General features: G+C 48.4%; 1 protein-coding gene across 1 annotated transcript; it reads left to right on the top strand.

Moving 5' to 3' along the window:
• The first annotated feature begins 251 nt into the window (after window positions 1–251).
• On the top strand, window positions 252–1,936 carry LOC122030219 (U-box domain-containing protein 12-like). Its single transcript, XM_042589393.1, has 2 exons — window positions 252–795; window positions 874–1,936. Exons 1-2 carry the CDS (start codon window positions 299–301, stop codon window positions 1,760–1,762), a joined length of 1,386 nt encoding a protein of 461 aa, XP_042445327.1. The 5' UTR covers window positions 252–298; the 3' UTR covers window positions 1,763–1,936.
• Window positions 1,937–17,171: the final 15,235 nt, after the last annotated feature.

Consider the following 17,171-nt stretch of genomic DNA (forward strand, 5'->3'; position numbering starts at 1 on the left):
CACTAGAATATCAATAAAATTTTTAACATCTTATGTTAGGATAAAATATTCTGATCATCTAGGATAGTTAGTTTGCAATGAATAATATCATTTTTGCTTCAATAAAAAAAAAATTTAGCAATGATGAATCTTCTCTTAACTTCTGCTTTTTCTCTTTTATAATAAAATTAAAAAGAAAAATAATTTCTATTTATTCATCTCAACTCTCAAGCTTCCACCTTCTACTGCGTTTTCTCCGCCTCTGCCTTCTCCCCAAACTGAAGGTGACGGGCCTGACGGCCAACACCGCCCCGCCGCCATGGCTAGATACGCGCGCCCCGACGCAGCTGGAATCTGCCTCTGGGCATCCTTCTCCCCTTCCCTTCTCACCCGCCGCCTTCTCGAGGTCATTGCCTGCGGCGGGCCCCGCCCCCGGAAGAATGACAAGGAGCCAGCCTCCCTCCGCCCGGTTCCCGGGAGACGCGGGCGGCTCATCGAACTGCTTCAGGCGGATCCCTCCGAGTCCAGCTCCGATGAGGAGGCGGACGCCGAGGCGCAGCTAAAGGTCGAAGCTTTTCAGGAGCTCCAGCGCGTGGTGGACCGGCTGCAGCTCCACGGGAGCAATGCCTGCGGAGACAGGAAGGGCGAGGCGGCGGCGGAGGTGCGGAGGCTCTCGAAGGATGACCCTGAGGCAAGGGAGACGCTGGCGATGTTGGGGGCCATTCCGCCTCTGGTCGCGTTGCTAGACTCCCAGGACTCCGATGACCAAACCGACGCGCTCTACGCGCTGCTGAATCTAGGCATCGGAAACGAGTTGTAAGCCCTTCTTCTTCCCCATTGTTGAATTCGAGATCGAAAACTCGTGTTTTTATGGGCTAGAGCTTCCCGTTTCAGGAACAAGGCGGCGATCGTGAAGGCAGGCGCGATTCACAAGATGCTAAGCTTGATCGATTCCGGTCCCTCCCAAGCGGTCTCGGAAGCAATCGTCGCCAATTTTCTCGGGCTCAGCGCGCTGGATTCGAACAAACCTGTCATCGGTGCCTTAGGCGCGATCCCGTTCTTGTTATCCGCCTTCCGGAGCTGCGCCAGCAGCCCGACAGCGAAGCAGGATGCGCTCCGTGCCCTGTTCAACCTCTCCATTGCCTCCGCCAACCTACCCCTCCTCATCGACTCCGGCCTCGTATCCGCCCTCCTCGCTTCCATCGGCGACATGGAAGTCAGCGAGCGCGCCCTCGCGGTGCTCTCCAACCTCGTGTCCTCCAGCAAGGGGAGGCGAGCCGTCGCCCGCTGCACTACCGATTCATTCGCCGTCCTCGTCGACGTCCTCTGGTGGAGCGATGCTGCCGCGTGCCAGGAAAAGGCCGTGTACGTGCTCATGGTGATGGCACACAAAGGGCACGGAAGCAGGGCTGCCATGATCGGTGCCGGGGTCATATCCTCCCTCCTGGAGCTGACGCTGTTAGGGACCCCGCTCGCGCAGAAACGAGCGTCGCGGCTACTGGAGATCCTGACGGGGGACAAGGGGAAAGGGATGTCGGAAGAAGGCAGCAGCTCCTGCATCTCGTCGGTCTCGGCCCCGCAGTGGAGGGCTGCGTCGGCGGAGGCGAACACGGAGGAGGGAATGAGCGAGGAGAAGAAGGCGGTCAAGGATCTGGTGCAGCAGAGTCTGCAGAGCAACATGCAAAGGATCGTGCGGAGGGCCAATCTTGCCCAAGATTTCGCGCCGTCTGAGCGTTTCCGCGCGCTCACTGCCGCCTGCACTTCCAAAAGTTTGCCTTTTTAGAGAGAAGAACAACTTCCGTTTGTTTGCCATCATCGAGTTTATTGTCTTCCTGATTCAAGAACATAAACAAAAAAAAAAAAATCTTCTTCTTGTTCTGGTTCTTCCTCCTCGCCAAAGATTGTAGTACAGGAAGAAGAACCGATTCAAAGTTCAGATTTTTATCATTGCAAATAATCGCACGAGCTCCATTCTGTAATCCTGTCAGTGTTGTTAGTGATCTCCGAACTGTTCTGCAGGCATTCATCATTTACCTTGTGAAAAGTTCGTGCGGAATTCCAATCGATCAATTGGGGCTCAGAAACAGTGATCCAAGTTTCCTGCCACCAGAGAACTTGTGAACGTGAACATGCTGGAAATGTCAATACTCATCGGTCGCAAGAAAAAAAAGAGTTATTCTCAATGATTAATATGTTCGTATAAAATTTTTTCATTAGTCATTATTCTGTACTTACACGCCCTATTAAAAAAATATACAAATATATTGTAATTGGAATAGGTCGCAGAGAGAGGTTTGGCAGCCCCATGTGTTTGAGAGAGAGATTGAGGAGTTTGGATTTCAACGAGGTCAACCATGTCCAGTGCAGCAGAGTCGGTGCTGATGAAAGTGGCTGTTGTCTGTGTGCATGCCTCGTAACTTTTGACTGATTGGCAATCACTGGACGAATATGGCACAGAGGAGCTGCAGCGGAATGCCTAGGAGATAGAAAGTCAAGTTAGGTGCCAGCATTGACTGCTATTTATGTGGCATGAATGGAAAGGATCTGGTGCAGCATAGTGATGGAGCATGAAGTTGATGCATCGAACTTATTCCATAGCGTTGACTGCTATTTAACTTCATTGTCAGCTTGAATTTATGTTGTATTTGAAATATTAAAGGCAGAAGATACTTTGTTTTTAGTATTATTATCGAAAGAACATTTCATATACACTGACCCAATTGAAATAGCATTAACTAAAGATACGGGAAGCAATTTTGATTACGGCATTTGAAGAGTCAATTTTTTTTAATCCAGTGGAAGGGGCTTTTTATTTTATTTTATTTATCCAGATGTTTAACTTTTTCAATCCATTAATTCTAGAGAGACGATCAATCTTATCCCATAAAAAATTGGATAAATCTAAGACGCTCAGATAGGTTATGGAAGACAGTTCGTCATCATGTGCGATTCGAACATCACAGGCATATGAGTTGCCCTATGAGAGAATCTAACTCCCATTGTATGAAATTAGTCCTACTTTTTAGCATCACATCATGGTCAAACAGACCCAATTGAAACAACATTAACTAAAGATACTGAACCCGTTCGGAAGCTGAGTCGGATAAAGGCGGGTCGTGCTGTCGCTGGTATTGACGGAAAGTCCCTGCGAAGCCGGGTCAATCTGGCACCCGCCGGGAGAGCCTACACGAGCGGATGACGGGGGGTGGTGACGAAGCAAGGGTCCTGCACACACTCAGATGAGCCCACGAGTCGTTAGAGACCAGAAACCAGGAAAAAAGTCCCCGGGTCAGGCCCTCCAATGCTCAAGTCAGGTTCTTTTTTCCCCAGAAGCACAGAGAAAGGACGAAAAGTGAAAGACGAGTGTGAAAAGACGAGTGAGTGTACCTGTGTAGGGACGAAGCTTCCCTTTTTATACTGCTGTAGACGTTTCTGGAGTCTAGTGAGTGTCAGGGAATGTCGGGTGTCAGGCTTTGTCTGGCGGTGATTGACATGGGGCATCCTCTTATAGGTCAAAGGAGGAATCTGGAGGTAACGAGCCCTAAACCGTTAGCATATTCCCTGACACGCTGTGAGTATTCTCTGACGGGTGGTTACGATTCCCTAACTTGCTTGTCGTGTAGTGTATGCTTGCCTCGACCTGTTAACACTGGACTGGGTCTTCGTACTTGCCGACCCCGACCTGTGGGCATAGACCTGTAGCTAACTTGTACTTGCCGTATCACAAATCTAGATCTGCATATTCAACCCTGTCCTGCACGTCTTGTCTCGTGAACTACTGACCTGCCTTGTAAGCTACTGACCTGCCTTACCTCGTATAGAGACTTGTACACTTTAGTTTGGTTCCGATTATCCTGCCTCCAGACCTGTACGCCTCAGTTCGATTCCACTTATCCTGACTCCCGACATGTACACCTCCGTCCGATTCCGTCTATCACGACCTGTATGCCTTGGTCTGTATTTCCCGACTTGCACGCTTTGATCCATGTATCCTACACCGCAAAGTTATAAGTCCTGACCTGTATCCTTGGCTGACCTATACCGACCTGTATCCTTTGATCCATGTATCCTGCGCTGTAAGGTTATAAGTCCTGCCCTGTATCCTTGGCTGGCACATCCCGACCTGTACGCTTTTGTCCAGATGTCCTGCGTCGTAAGGCTATAAGTCCTTGGCTGCCACATCCCGACCTGTACGCTTTTGTCCAGATGTCCTGCACCGCAAGGCTATAAGTCCTAATCTGTATCCTTAACTAGCACATCCCGACCTGTACGTTTTGATCCATGTATCCTGCGCCGCAAGGCTATAAGTCCTGACCTGTATCCTTAGCTGGCACATCCCGACCTGTACGCTTTTGTCCATGTGTCCTTCCATTATGTCCCGCGCCGCTAGACTATAAGTCCTGACCTGTATCCTTGGCTGGCACATCCCGACCTGCACGCTTTTGTTCATGTGTCCTACCCATGTGTCCTGCGCCGCAAGGCTATAAGCCCTGACTTGTATCCTTGCTTTCGAGTTCCTACTCGACGCGTAGGCCTAACCTCGGATTAACACTCGTGCTTGACCAGGACCATCTTATAACCCAACCCTTCGATCTCCACGTAGGTCGGATTATTGACCTCCCTGTAGGCCAGACTCTTAACCCCCACGTAGACCTGACTTTTGACCGCCCAGTGAGCTTGACTTCTGACCCTCCCAAGGGCTTGACTTCCGACCACGTCATCTCCTTGACCCCACGATCATGCACCGTATCACAAGCCTCCCCCTCAAGTCTAGTCGAAGGAGGCTCTAGTCCGACTGACTAGACCCCCACCCCATTGTTGCCTGACCTAATTTTTGCGTCTCTAGCTGATTCTTTTCCCGCTATCTTCATAATTTCTTGCCCTCCTAAAAGATTAGCCAACTGAAGAGCACCATCAAACTTATTAAGGAAGAACTGACTCAAGCTTAGGCTCATCTGGCAAAGAGGAATCACGCCTTGGGATCTGGATCTTGTAATGATAATGTGAACTGACAAGTGTTCTTCAACATTGCTCAAATAATACTCCATCTCTCTTTATCTTCAAGGTTGTGGGTCTGTATTTCAACTTTTTATTAAAGAATATTCCTTGCGGTGCTTGCCTTCAAAGTTAAGGGTCTGTATTTCCTTGTTTCTTATAGCACTGTGTTCCATAGACCTACCACTCCCAGGAAATTTGCTTGAAAAGAAAACTTAGGAAATATGATCTACTTACCATACCCTTTTCTTACAAGAAAGGGTGAGAAAGTAGTAGTTTGCATGGACTTGCATGTTCGTACCCTCGTATTGACCATAGAAGAATGACTGTAGATCTGTTGAGCATGAAAATAGACCATGCAAATTCATGTTGAGGCAAAAGGAAAAGATACTGACCGAGAAAGTCGCAAATCGTGAGGGCAAGCTCACTTATAACTTGCCCTGAGGTGAGAGTCTGGGACACCGACCTGAAAGGTCGTTGAACGTGAGAGCATGCTCACTTATAACTCGCACTGGGGCGAGAGTCTGGGATACCGACCTGGACGGTCATTGGGCATGAGAGCATGCTCACTTATAACTTGTGCTGGGGCGAGAGTCTGGGACACCGACTTGAACGGTCGTTGGGTGTGAGAGCATGCTCACTTATAACTCGCACTGGGGCGAGAGTTTGGGACACTGACCTGGATGGTCATTGGAAGTGAGAGAATGCTCACTTATAACTCGCATTAGGGCGAGAGTCTGGGACACCGACTTGGACGGTCGTTGGGCGTGACAGCATGCTCACTTATAATTCACGTTGGGGTGAGAGTCTGGGACACCGACTTGGACGGTCGTTGAGCGTGAGAGAATGCTCACTTATAACTCGCACTGGGGAGAGAGTCTGGGACACCGACCTGGACGGTCGTTGGGTGGGAGAGCATGCTCAATTATAACTCCACTGGGGCGAGAATCTAGGGCATCGACTTGGAAGGTTGTTGGCGAGAGAGCATGCTCACTTATAACTCGTACTTGGTCGAGAGTCTGGGAAACCGACCTAGACGGTCGTTGGGTGTGAAAGCATGCTCACTTATAACTCGCACTAGGGTGAGTGTCTGGGACACCGACCTGGACGGTCATTAGGAGTGAGATCATGCACACTTATAACTCGCACTGGGACGAGAGTTTGGGACACCGTCCTGGAGGGTCATTGGGCGTGAGAGCATGCTCACTTATAACTCGCTCTGGGGCGAGAGTCTAGGACACCGAGCTGGATGGTCATTGGACGTGAGAGCATGCTCACTTATAACTCGAGCTGGGGCGAGAGTCTAGGACACCGACCTGGACGGTCGTTAGGCGTAAGAGCATGCTCACTTTTAACTCGCACTAGAGTGAGAGTTTGGGACACCGACCTGAAAGGTCATTGGGCGTGAGAGCATGCTCACTTATAACCCGCACTGGGGCGAGAGTCTGGGTCTCCGACCTGGACGGTCGTTGGGCATGAGAGCATGCTCACTTATAACTCGTGCCGGGGCGAGAGACTGGGACACCGACCTGAACGGTCGTTGGGCGTGCTCACTTATAACTCGTGCTGGGGTGAGAGTCTGGGACACCAACCTGGACGGTCGTTGGGCATGAGAGCATGCTCACTTATAACTCGCACTTGGGACTAGAGTCTGGGACACCGACCTGGACGATCGTTGGGCATAAGAGCATGCTCACTTATAACTCGCACTAGGGCGAGAGTCTGGGACACCGACCTGGACGGTCGTTGGGCGTGAGAGCATGCTCACTTATAACTCACGCTGAGGTGAGAGTCTAGGACACCAACCTGGACAATCGTTGGGCGTGAGAGCATGATCACTTATAACTCACACTGGGGAGAGAGTCTGAGACACCAACCTGGACGGTCGTTGGGCGTGAGAGCATGCTCACTTATAACTCGCACTAAGGTGAGAGTCTGGGACACCGACCTGAAAGGTCGTTTGGCGTGAGAGCATGCTCACTTATAACTCGCACTGGGGCGAGAGTTTGGGACACAGACCTGGAGGGTCGTTGGGCGTGAGTGCATGCTCACTTATAACTCGCACTGGGCGAGAGTTTGGGACACCAACTTGGAAGGTCGTTGGGCGTGAGAGCATGCTCACTTATAACTCACACTGGGGCGAGAGTCTAGGACACCGACCTGGACGGTCATTGGGCGTCAGAGCATGCTCACTTATAACTCGCGTTGGGGCGAGAGTCTGGGACACCGACCTGGAGGGTCGTTGGGCATGAGAGCATGCTCACTTATAACTCACACTGGGACGAGAGTCTGGGACACTGACCTGGAGGGTCGTTGGACGTGAGAGCATGCTCACTTATAACTCGCACTGGGGTGAGAGTTTGGGACAACGACCTGGTGGGTCATTGGGTATGAGAGCATGCTCACTTATAACTCGCATGAGGTGAGAGTCTAGGACACCGACCTGAAAGGTCGTTGGGTGTAAGAGCATGCTCACTTATAGCTCGCACTGGGACGAGAGTCTGGGACACCGACCTGGAAGGTCGTTGGGCATGAGAGCATGATCACTTATAACTCGCACTGGGGCGAGAGTCTGGGACACTGACCTGGACAGTCGTTGGGCGTGAGAGAATGCTCACTTATAACTCGCGCTGGGGAGAGAGTCTGGGACATAGACCTGGAGGGTCATTGGGCGTGAGAGCATGCTCACTTATAACTCGCACTGGGGCGAGAGTCTAGGACACCGACCTGGAGGGTCGTTGGGTGTGAGAGCATGCTCACTTATAACTCGCACTAGGGCGAGAGTCTGGGACACTGACCTGAAAGGTTGTTGGGCGTGAGAGCATGTTCACTTATAGCTTGTACTGGGGCGAGAGTCTGGGACACTGACCTGAACGCCATGAAGGAATTCTTCTTGGCTGGTCCAGGGGTCAGATTAATAATTGCATACTAGCCTGGAGATCGTTCCTGAAATTCCCGCTCGGGTGTTGTACTGTAAATGTCTAGCTAGCTGCGCGATACTTGGGATATTTCCTGCAAATATCTCAAGAAAATTTTAATTAGACCAGTGTTTATTTATTTTTTAACCTTAAGGAGCGCCAAATTCAAATTCTTGCGTTCCTTCATTTTCTTTTCTCTTTCCCGAGGTGGCTTCATAATCATGACGTGTGGCCTTGCTTTTCCCGAGGTAACCACATGGTTGCCTCTCCTGATGATAGTCTTCGCGTCGGAATGTAGCCATACAAAAATCCCTCTTCCTTATTCCCTTGTCACATCCATCATTAAGACCTTTTTAATGTCTTTCCTAGGGAAATGACACGTGTCCCACGAACCCTTACCGCCATTGTAGCTGATCAACGCCTTTTAGCACGTGACCCTAGATACGACGCCTCACATCATCATTCCTTTTCTCCTTTTCGAGGCTCCCTAGGGTTTTGGCTTTATAAACCCTAAAGGCTATCCGCCATTGCCTTCTCACCTTGACATCCGCTTTCTACTCTGTCGCTTCCTCTTGCTCTGTCTCTTGAGTTCTTCTTTGATTGTTTTTGCAAATGCTTCTTCTCTTCGTCTTTGTCCTCCTCCTTACTCTCCAATGGCGGAAGGTAACATGGCACCCTGGTATTCGTATTACATTTCCGACTTAGATGATAGCGATTTAGCCCAGATTCGGGAAAGCCTACACCTTACGACTGATTACCAACTGCGTGCTCCCAGACTGACTGCGCACCTTCTTTAAGGACCAACTCTTGGGAGGTCTCCGCTCTCCTCTTCATCCCATTTTCTCTTCTTTGAGTTAGTACTTTAGGATCCCTCTCTCACAGTTCGCGCCAAACACTATTATGGCATGGTCATCCTCTGTAGGGTGTACCAGATTCCTCTGACCGCAGAACTTTTCTATCATTTCTATTCGCTGAAACACTCTGATCCTGGCGTGTTCATGGTGCAATCCAGGGTCGGATGTAAATTTTTCTCCGATATGCCTTCCTCTAACAAAGGTTGGAAGTCTCGTTTTTTCTTTATCCGGTTGCCCGAGTTGGTGACCTGGCCAACCCAATGGCGTTCCGCTCTTCCCTCCCCCTTCGAGTTGCGCGACCATACCCATCATCTTACCTATCATGCTGCCTCCGAGAAAATACAAGGAGTCCAACTTCTCCTTTCTGTGATACTGCGAGAAGGTTTTTTCCACTTCTTCGGACTTAGCCCGGTCCCGACAAATATAGGAGCTCCTTTTGGTAACATGTTGTTCTTCGTTCCACCGGTCTTCACTAACTGAAGTATTTCCTGTTTGCTTTGCAGAGGCTGCTATGTTTCAGGCCTACTCAAAGGGATCAGCTCGAATGCCCAGTGATCTTCTGCAAGCTGTGGGTGATGAGGTTGCAAAGGGCATGGCTACCCCTTCGACAACTTCCTCTCATGAAACCGCAGAGGACCCTTCAGAATCCTCCACCCCACTATTTCTATCGGCGGTCCCTTCTGAGGCTGGCCCCGCAGCTCTGGAGCCCATTGAGGAAGAGCGGGCTCCCTCTCCTCCTCCGGATAAACGCCTGCGGCTCCAGCACAAACGTAAAACAGTCGCGCCTTTGGTCCAGGCTTCTCCGCTTCACCCGCCCGAACGGGCTTCTTCCAAGCTTCCCAAAGTCTAAGTGCCAACACCCAGAGTTCCCACTCAGGAGTCCCCCCGGGTGGCGGAAGTCCCGACCCCTACTCCCATCCAGGTTTTGGCTCCTGAGCAGGCCGACCCTTCTGCTAGAGACCAGCCCAAGAGCTCTGCGACCCCTTCCTCTATTCCGATCGCTTCCTCTCCTTCAGTCGCCCGCACCAGGGGGTGCTCTCAGAGGAACGAACTGGATTTCACTGCCTCCTGGTGTCTACCCTCCGAAGCTGAATCAAATCCCACAGGGACTTCAACAGAGGCAGATGTCCCTCTGGTCCGTGGCAGAATCCATCTGCAAGGTGAACTGGCTGCCCTTTGGCAATCAACCAACGAATAGTTTCGTGAAGGCTCTCGATGGGGGAGTCTGGATCTGGCCTCCCGACACATCATATCGGTGGGTTTTCCTTTTCTAGACTTAATTCGTACATTATTGCTAATTTTCTTCATTTTGCTGGACAGGCCTACTCCAGTGGCCTGTGCTTGACCCATTTTACCGCTGATCTGCTCCAGGAAATTGAGTCACTGAAGGCTCGCATTCAAGAATTGGAGTTGTCGTTGACTCCCTGTGACCCGTTTGACCCTTTGGATTCCTATCTGTACACGGCCAGGGAGTCCACTCAGTCTGCCCAGGAATTGGTCCAGGAGTCCACTGAAAAAATTAAAGAGCTACAAGCGGCCTTACAGACCAGTGACTCCAAGCTGAATTTGGAGGGTCAACATCGTCGTCAGCTGGCAGACGAGTTGAAGGAGAAGGACTCCAAGCTGGCCGCTCTTACTGCAGACTTGAAGGCACTCCAGGAATCTAACAAGCTCATACAAAAAGACCTGGAGGTTGCTCGAGCGGACTTGGTAGCCAGTGCTGACCAGGAGAAGACTGGTAAGGCTCAGCAGGATTGGGATCAGGCCACTATCAAATCTCTTCAGGCCGACCTTCTCAAAGCACAGGCGGAGGCTTCCACTTTAAAGCAAGAGAAGGCACTGGCTCTAGCCTCTACAGAGGAAGTGAGGGTGGAACTGGTGGAGTACAGATCAGGCGAATGTGCGCGTCTCGAAGCTTACAGGCTCCCCTACATTAAGTCTCCCATGTTCCAGAAGAAGATAGGGGATTTCACAGATCGGATGCTCTGCTACGGGGGTGTGGGAGCAGTGCGCCAACTATTTGAGCAAGGACTTCTTCGCTCCGCCCCCCCCCCCTCCCCAGCTGACTTCCTGAACAGGGAGCGCCTGCTGGAAAAAGTTCCCGATGAAGCCTTCCCTTCTTTCGTGGACGACGATGATTTCCTGACTATCCAGGCACCTCCAAGTGATGTAACTCCCCCAGATCCCCAGCCTTGATGTTAAACTTTTTAATGTGTGGTCCTCTAGAAACTGCTTTTGTTTGAAGGTTATTTATTTTTGGGAAATCTCCTGATCTATCATTTCCCGATCTATCATTTCCCGATCTACCATTTCCTGAGCTGTTGTTATCCGCAATCACTTAAGTTTAAGAAATTTCTCATCTATTATCCTTTTCTTAAGCATTCTGTTTCTGGTCTCCCGATCGGGGACCTTCCTGCTTCCTACCTGGCAATCTGTTTGTTCCCCGACCTGCGATATGTTCACTCTCCGATCTGTGATTTGTTCTGAGTTCGATATTCTGACTCGACGCTCTGTCTAATGAGCTTGCCCTAGAACTCTGCACGCTCAATACCCCGAACTGGCTCTGTTCTTTCCCAAGATAACTCATGATGACCCTCGTACTTCGCGCCACTTACTGTTTCCTGCTTCTTTTTCCGCGCTTCATTTTCTGTGCCAATCGTGCGGCTTGCTTTTGCGCGAATATTCTAAACTACCTTTACTAGGAGCTGTTGGGTGGTCATTTGACCGTTCTGCCCTCGTGGGCATCGACTATAAATGGTCCGCCTCCGCTTCCTCAAGGAACTTTTCATCTGCTTCTTTCTGCTACTCTCGTTTCCTTGCTCTCTCCGGCTCATTGACTCCTTGTGCTCTCTGCCCCCTACCTCCTCCTCTTGTTCTTGGCTTCCATTTAACTCCTCCTTATGGCCTTTCCTAACATTATTTTCCCCCCTAGAGTCTCTACTTTTGATGGCATGAATCTGGATGATCTTCGCTTCACCTATGAGATCTCTCAAGACATACATATCATCATTCCCAACACATTGCACCAAGCCTCTACTCCTTCGACAAGTTATGTCACCTTCTATAAGGAACAGTTCGTGACAGGGCTTTGCTTCCCTATCCATCCTCTGGTCTCCGATGTAAGCCATTATTTCTGAATTTCTTTGAGCTAGTTGACCCCCAATTCCATAAGGCTTCTGTGCGGCTTCATGGTTTTGTGCAAAGTTTGCGAACTTTCATGGTCTGCCCGCCTATTCCACTATTTCTTCACTCCTCGCCAGCATAGTGAGGGTTTGTTTCTCATTCAGGGTCGCACCCGGACCACCTTTTTCTACCCCATTCCCTCCTCTGATCCGACATGGAAGGATAAGTACTTTTTTCTTAAGTTCCCTTCCGCTGTGGAGTAACCCACTCGCTGGCAACGAATCCTTCCCGTGATACCTGACCTGGGGAACTTCAGTAATGACCCCCTCCTTCACAGACGCCTTGGCTCAGTTCAGGTGCTGGTGATTGGACTTAATGAGACTAATATCCAAAGAGGTATTGTCTTTCTTCAGGCTGAGTCGTATCCCGTCTTCCGAGCTGCCTCGCTCCCTGGGTAAGCTTTATTTAACCTTGAATGTCTTCACTGTTGTTCGATGTGGTAACTACAACTTTGGTTTCTCTGTGAAGCCAACATGCTACTCCGCGCATCCGACGTCCAGCTTCTCCCCTTTAGCGAACAAGAAATAATGCGGCAAAGCAGGACAATACTGGATAGGAGACTACTTCCCCATTCTGCACCTGCTCAGCTAAGGGTGACTACCACTGCCACTCCTCAGTTGGTCCCTCCAACAATGCCCGGGTCTTTCGTCAGACCGACCCCTCGACCTCCTTCAGGGTCGGGGGATGTTCCCTCGGCCAGTCCTTCCTTCCGAGCAGCATCCCGGGCGTCCTGGCAGGCCCGTCTTGCTGTTGACCCTTCCGGAACTACTGCGCCTCCTTTGGCTTGGCGATCACGATCATCGCCTGAAGGCTCTGACTGAGACGACCAGCCATTGGCTCACAGGTCTCGCCACCGCTGAAGGTATGTTGAGTCAGACCTGGATGCGGATAGTCCATCCGATGAACCAATCCCTCCGGCCCAACACGTTCCAGATCCCCCTATACCTGTCAACAGTCCTGCGATCACTACGGACCTTCCTTCCGTGCGTGTAAGAGAGCAGGCCCCACCTTCTTTGCAACCCGCTTCTTCCTCCGTGCCTGTCAATGCTCCTTCACAAGTGCCAAGTGACCCGACAGGTCCTTCAACTACCCCCCACCGAATAAATCACAACCGGGACCATCTCACCCGGCTTCTCCCCCTCCTCCTCATCCTACGGCTTCAGCTTCACAGCTGCAAAGCCTTTCTTACCATCGGTGTTATTCTACCAAGCCTTCCAAAACAGGGTTGAGGCGACAACAAGATGCTCCCACCAGCCGTCTTACTTTTAGAGGTGAACTAGCCACCTACTGGGAGCAGAGTTTTCAACTGATGGAGAATCTATCCGTACCTGACAGGATGGATAGGTTTTCTAAATTGTATGTCCAGGTGAGCTCCACCCCTTCATGCGACAAAACTTCTTCCCTTCTTAAACTCTTACTTTCTTGGCTCGGGCTCATGTTGAATCAATGATGATAAATCAAATGCTTCACCTTAATTATCATCATAATAAGGTATTATCAAATAGTGTAGCTGAGCTGGAGTTGCAATTGAATGATCCTGCAGTGGCCGGTCGTGCTCAAAGAGCTGAAATAGCAGCCCTAAAGAGGGCCAATGCTCAACATTGCCATGCTTTACGGACGGCCGACTAGGAGCTCCAAGCCCTTCGCGAAGACAAAAATCGAGCTGAGGGTCTCCATAAGCAAAATGTAGATCAGATGACCCAGAAGCTAAAATCTAAAGAGGTCCTCCTGCAAGAACAGAGCCAAACTATGGAATCCCAGACCGTCGAACTAGTTGCTCTGAAAGTTGAGCTGTCTCAGGCCCGTTCTGGCCTCGCCGGAGTTACCTCAGCTCTAGAAATATACAGAGCAGTGGAAGACAAACACTGCAGGCAGAGCTGAGAGGCCTACCTCCGTTCTCCAGAGTTCGGAGTCCAGGTCGAGGATCGCTTTGTGATCTCTATAGCTTCTGGCGCAGCGAGAGCTTTACGACAGCTATATGAACAAAGATATCTCAAATTCGCTCCTCCCGCAGACTTTTTAGATCATCATCGCATTTTGGGTGAAATGTCTGATAAAGTTTTCTCTGCTTTCAAATAGTTTGCACTTGTGCATCATGTAAAGTGCACTGTTCTATGAGTGATTCTGTTTTACTTCTTATTATCTGCTTTTTGGATGAATCCCAAAATAAGCTTAATGACTTACAAAGATGTACAATCCTGACCAGGAAGGCATTTTCATAACCGATCAAGTGACTATTTCTGCCCTAACCTGTCTCACCTTGAACTGTACTTAGGTGCGATAAGGTCGAAGGTAATTAGTACTCCAAGGTCGGTCTAGATTCCTGCCCTGGGCGTCCTGTAGGTAATACACACCAGATGCCAATTTTTTGATAACCTTGTAAGGTATATCCCATTGAGGTGCTAACTTGGATACATCTCCCACGGGTTTTATTCGTTTCCAAACCAGGTCTCCTTCTCCAAAGAAGCGAGGGACCACCTTCCTATCATAATTTTACCTCATCCTCTGTCGATAGGCCATTAACCGGGCTACTGTTCGTTCGCGAGTCTCACTAATGATGTCTAGCTCTGTCAGCCGTTGCTCAGAGTTCTCCTCGTCATATAGCATTCTTCTAGTTGAAGGTACCCCGACCTCCACGGGCACCACTGCTTCACTGCCGTAGACCAGGTGGAATGGAGTAAGACCTGTGCTTTCTCGAGGTGTTGTACGATACGTCCAAAGAACACTTTGCAACTCTTCTACCTAGTCTCCTCCCACATGGTCTACCTTGATCTTTAATTCTCGTACAATTTCACAGTTAATAACCTCGGTCTGCCCGTTGCTCTGTGGGTACGCTATTGAGGTGAACGACTGAGTAATGTTGAACCCTCGACACCAGGCCTGGATCTTCCGACCTTGAAACTACCTTCCATTATCTGATACCAATTTCTGGGGTATGCTGAATCTGCACAGAATATTCTTCCATAGAAATTGAATAACCGCTCTCTCGGTAATCCTAGACAGAGCCTCGACATCTACCCACTTGGAAAAATAATCTACGGCCACCAGTAAGAATCGCCTTTGACCAGATGTCATAGGGAAGGGTCCAACAATATCCATACCCCACTGATCGAAGGGGCAGGAAACTATAGATGTCTTTAACACTGAGGTAGGCATATGCGTCAGATTTTGATGTTTCTGGCAGGACAAGCAAGTGCTCACCAGTTGCTGATGTTGGTTAGTCCTAGGAAAACGTACTGATTCCACTGTATAAAATTTTGTACAAGTGTCGAACCTTTCCTTAAATAACCTATTGTGTTCTTTAGTAATTAAATTAGGAATCATAGACGGAACTTAACATCATTGATTCCAAATTTAACTTATCTGTTCTTAATGGTTTAGATTTGAATCGCAAGCGGAACTTAACACTATTGATTCAAATCTACCTATGTTATTAATTCCATTAAATATTAATTTCCAAAATTGGCTTCCAGGACTATATGGCGAGGCACATGACCTTCTTGGATATGGGAGCAACCACCACTGCCTAGACAAAGCCTTTTAAGGAAAGCTAATATTTAATTTCCTTAAATAACTCTAGGTTAACCAAAAAGAACAATCGAATCACAAATTCGAAAACAAAGAAAACATAAACTCGAAAAACTAATTCGAAAAAAAAACTAGATCTAATGCCTCTTGTGTTTGGAATTTTTACAAAAAGAAATAACTAGCATGATGTGGAAAATAATTGCTAATTATACCTTCTCTTTGTATGCTAATGACCTCGAGATCTTCTGTCGTATTCCTCACCTCGCCTTGGACGTCGTGTGGGCGATGATCCTCCAAGATGAACACCACCTAAAGAACTTTCTTCTTCCTCCTCTAAAATCCGACCACCACCACCAATTTAGGAACCAAAGAGAGCAAGGGAAAGGGAAGGGGAGAGATCCGACCATCATGAGAGAGCACAAGCAAGAGACTAGAATTAGATGTCTTCTTCTTCTTCTTCTTCTTCTTCTCCTTCTCCTCCTTCTTGTATCCGACCACTTGAAGGAACCACAAGCAATATGTGGCCGGGCCTAGCATGATAAAGAGCTAGGGCCCGGCCCTAAAGAGGAGACTAGAGAGAAGAGAGAAAAAGAATTTTATTAACCCATGAAGCCTCTCCTCCTCTTCTTTTATAATACTTGCCCAAGGCAAATAAGGAAAAACTTTTTACAAAAATTAAAATATTCCTCATGTTTTTCCTTTTTCCTTTTTATTTTTTCTTTTCTTTCCTCTTGATTGAATCAATCACCAATCATAGATTAGTTTTAATTTGATTGGATGATGATTTAATTCTATTGGTCGGCCCCTTGCTTGGGCACCAAGCAAGGGTGGCCGACCCCTATAAGGAAGGAAAAATTTCTTTTGTAAAATTTTATAAACTCTTATAAAATTTTACAAGCTCTCTTTTAATTTCCTAAAGTGGATGTTAAAAAGGAAAGTTTTAAAATTAAAACCATGTTTTAAAATTTAAAACTTCTCTTCTAAAAATTTCCTTTTTTAACATGTTTTCAAAAACTTAAAATTTAAAACTTCTCCTCCTTTTTCTAAAACCATGAGGATGGTTAAAAAAAAGAAAAGTTTTAAAACTTTTAAATTTTATTTTAAAATATGTGGCCTAATTCAAATAAGAAAATTTTTTAAATTTTAAATCTCTCTTTTAAAACTTGTAGTTTTCTACAAAAAGAAGATTTTAAAAATTCAAAACACCCCTCCTATTTGAAATATTGTGGTCGACCCTTCCTATTCTTGGACACCAAGCATAGGGCCGACCCTCTTGAGAGGAGATGTGGCCGACCATTGCTTGGACACCAAGCAATGGACCGGCCCCCTTCTTGGACACAAAGATGGGCCTTTCTTTGGATGGACTTGAGGGTTTAATGAGGCTACGACAGGGACCTAGAGGAGAATTCCGATGAGCTTGAGTATCCCGTCTCGCCCCAAACACACAACTCAAGTTCATCGATAATAACTCATTCCACTAGAGAGTTATTATCATCAGACAATCCCAAACATTATGGGCTCCTTCATCATGAGTCTCGTTTAAGATAACGACGCCCACCACGACAACTCACTTCATCTAGCCCAAGTAGTACCACCAACACACCACATGACACCATGACTTGGGACATTCTCAACCCAGATAACACACAATTCCTTCTATAATCAACACACACAATATATTCTCAACTTATCGGGCTTATTGACTTATCGAAGT

This window comes from Zingiber officinale, chromosome 10B, assembly GCF_018446385.1.
Source record: "Zingiber officinale cultivar Zhangliang chromosome 10B, Zo_v1.1, whole genome shotgun sequence".
Classification (NCBI taxonomy): Eukaryota; Viridiplantae; Streptophyta; class Magnoliopsida; order Zingiberales; family Zingiberaceae; genus Zingiber; species Zingiber officinale.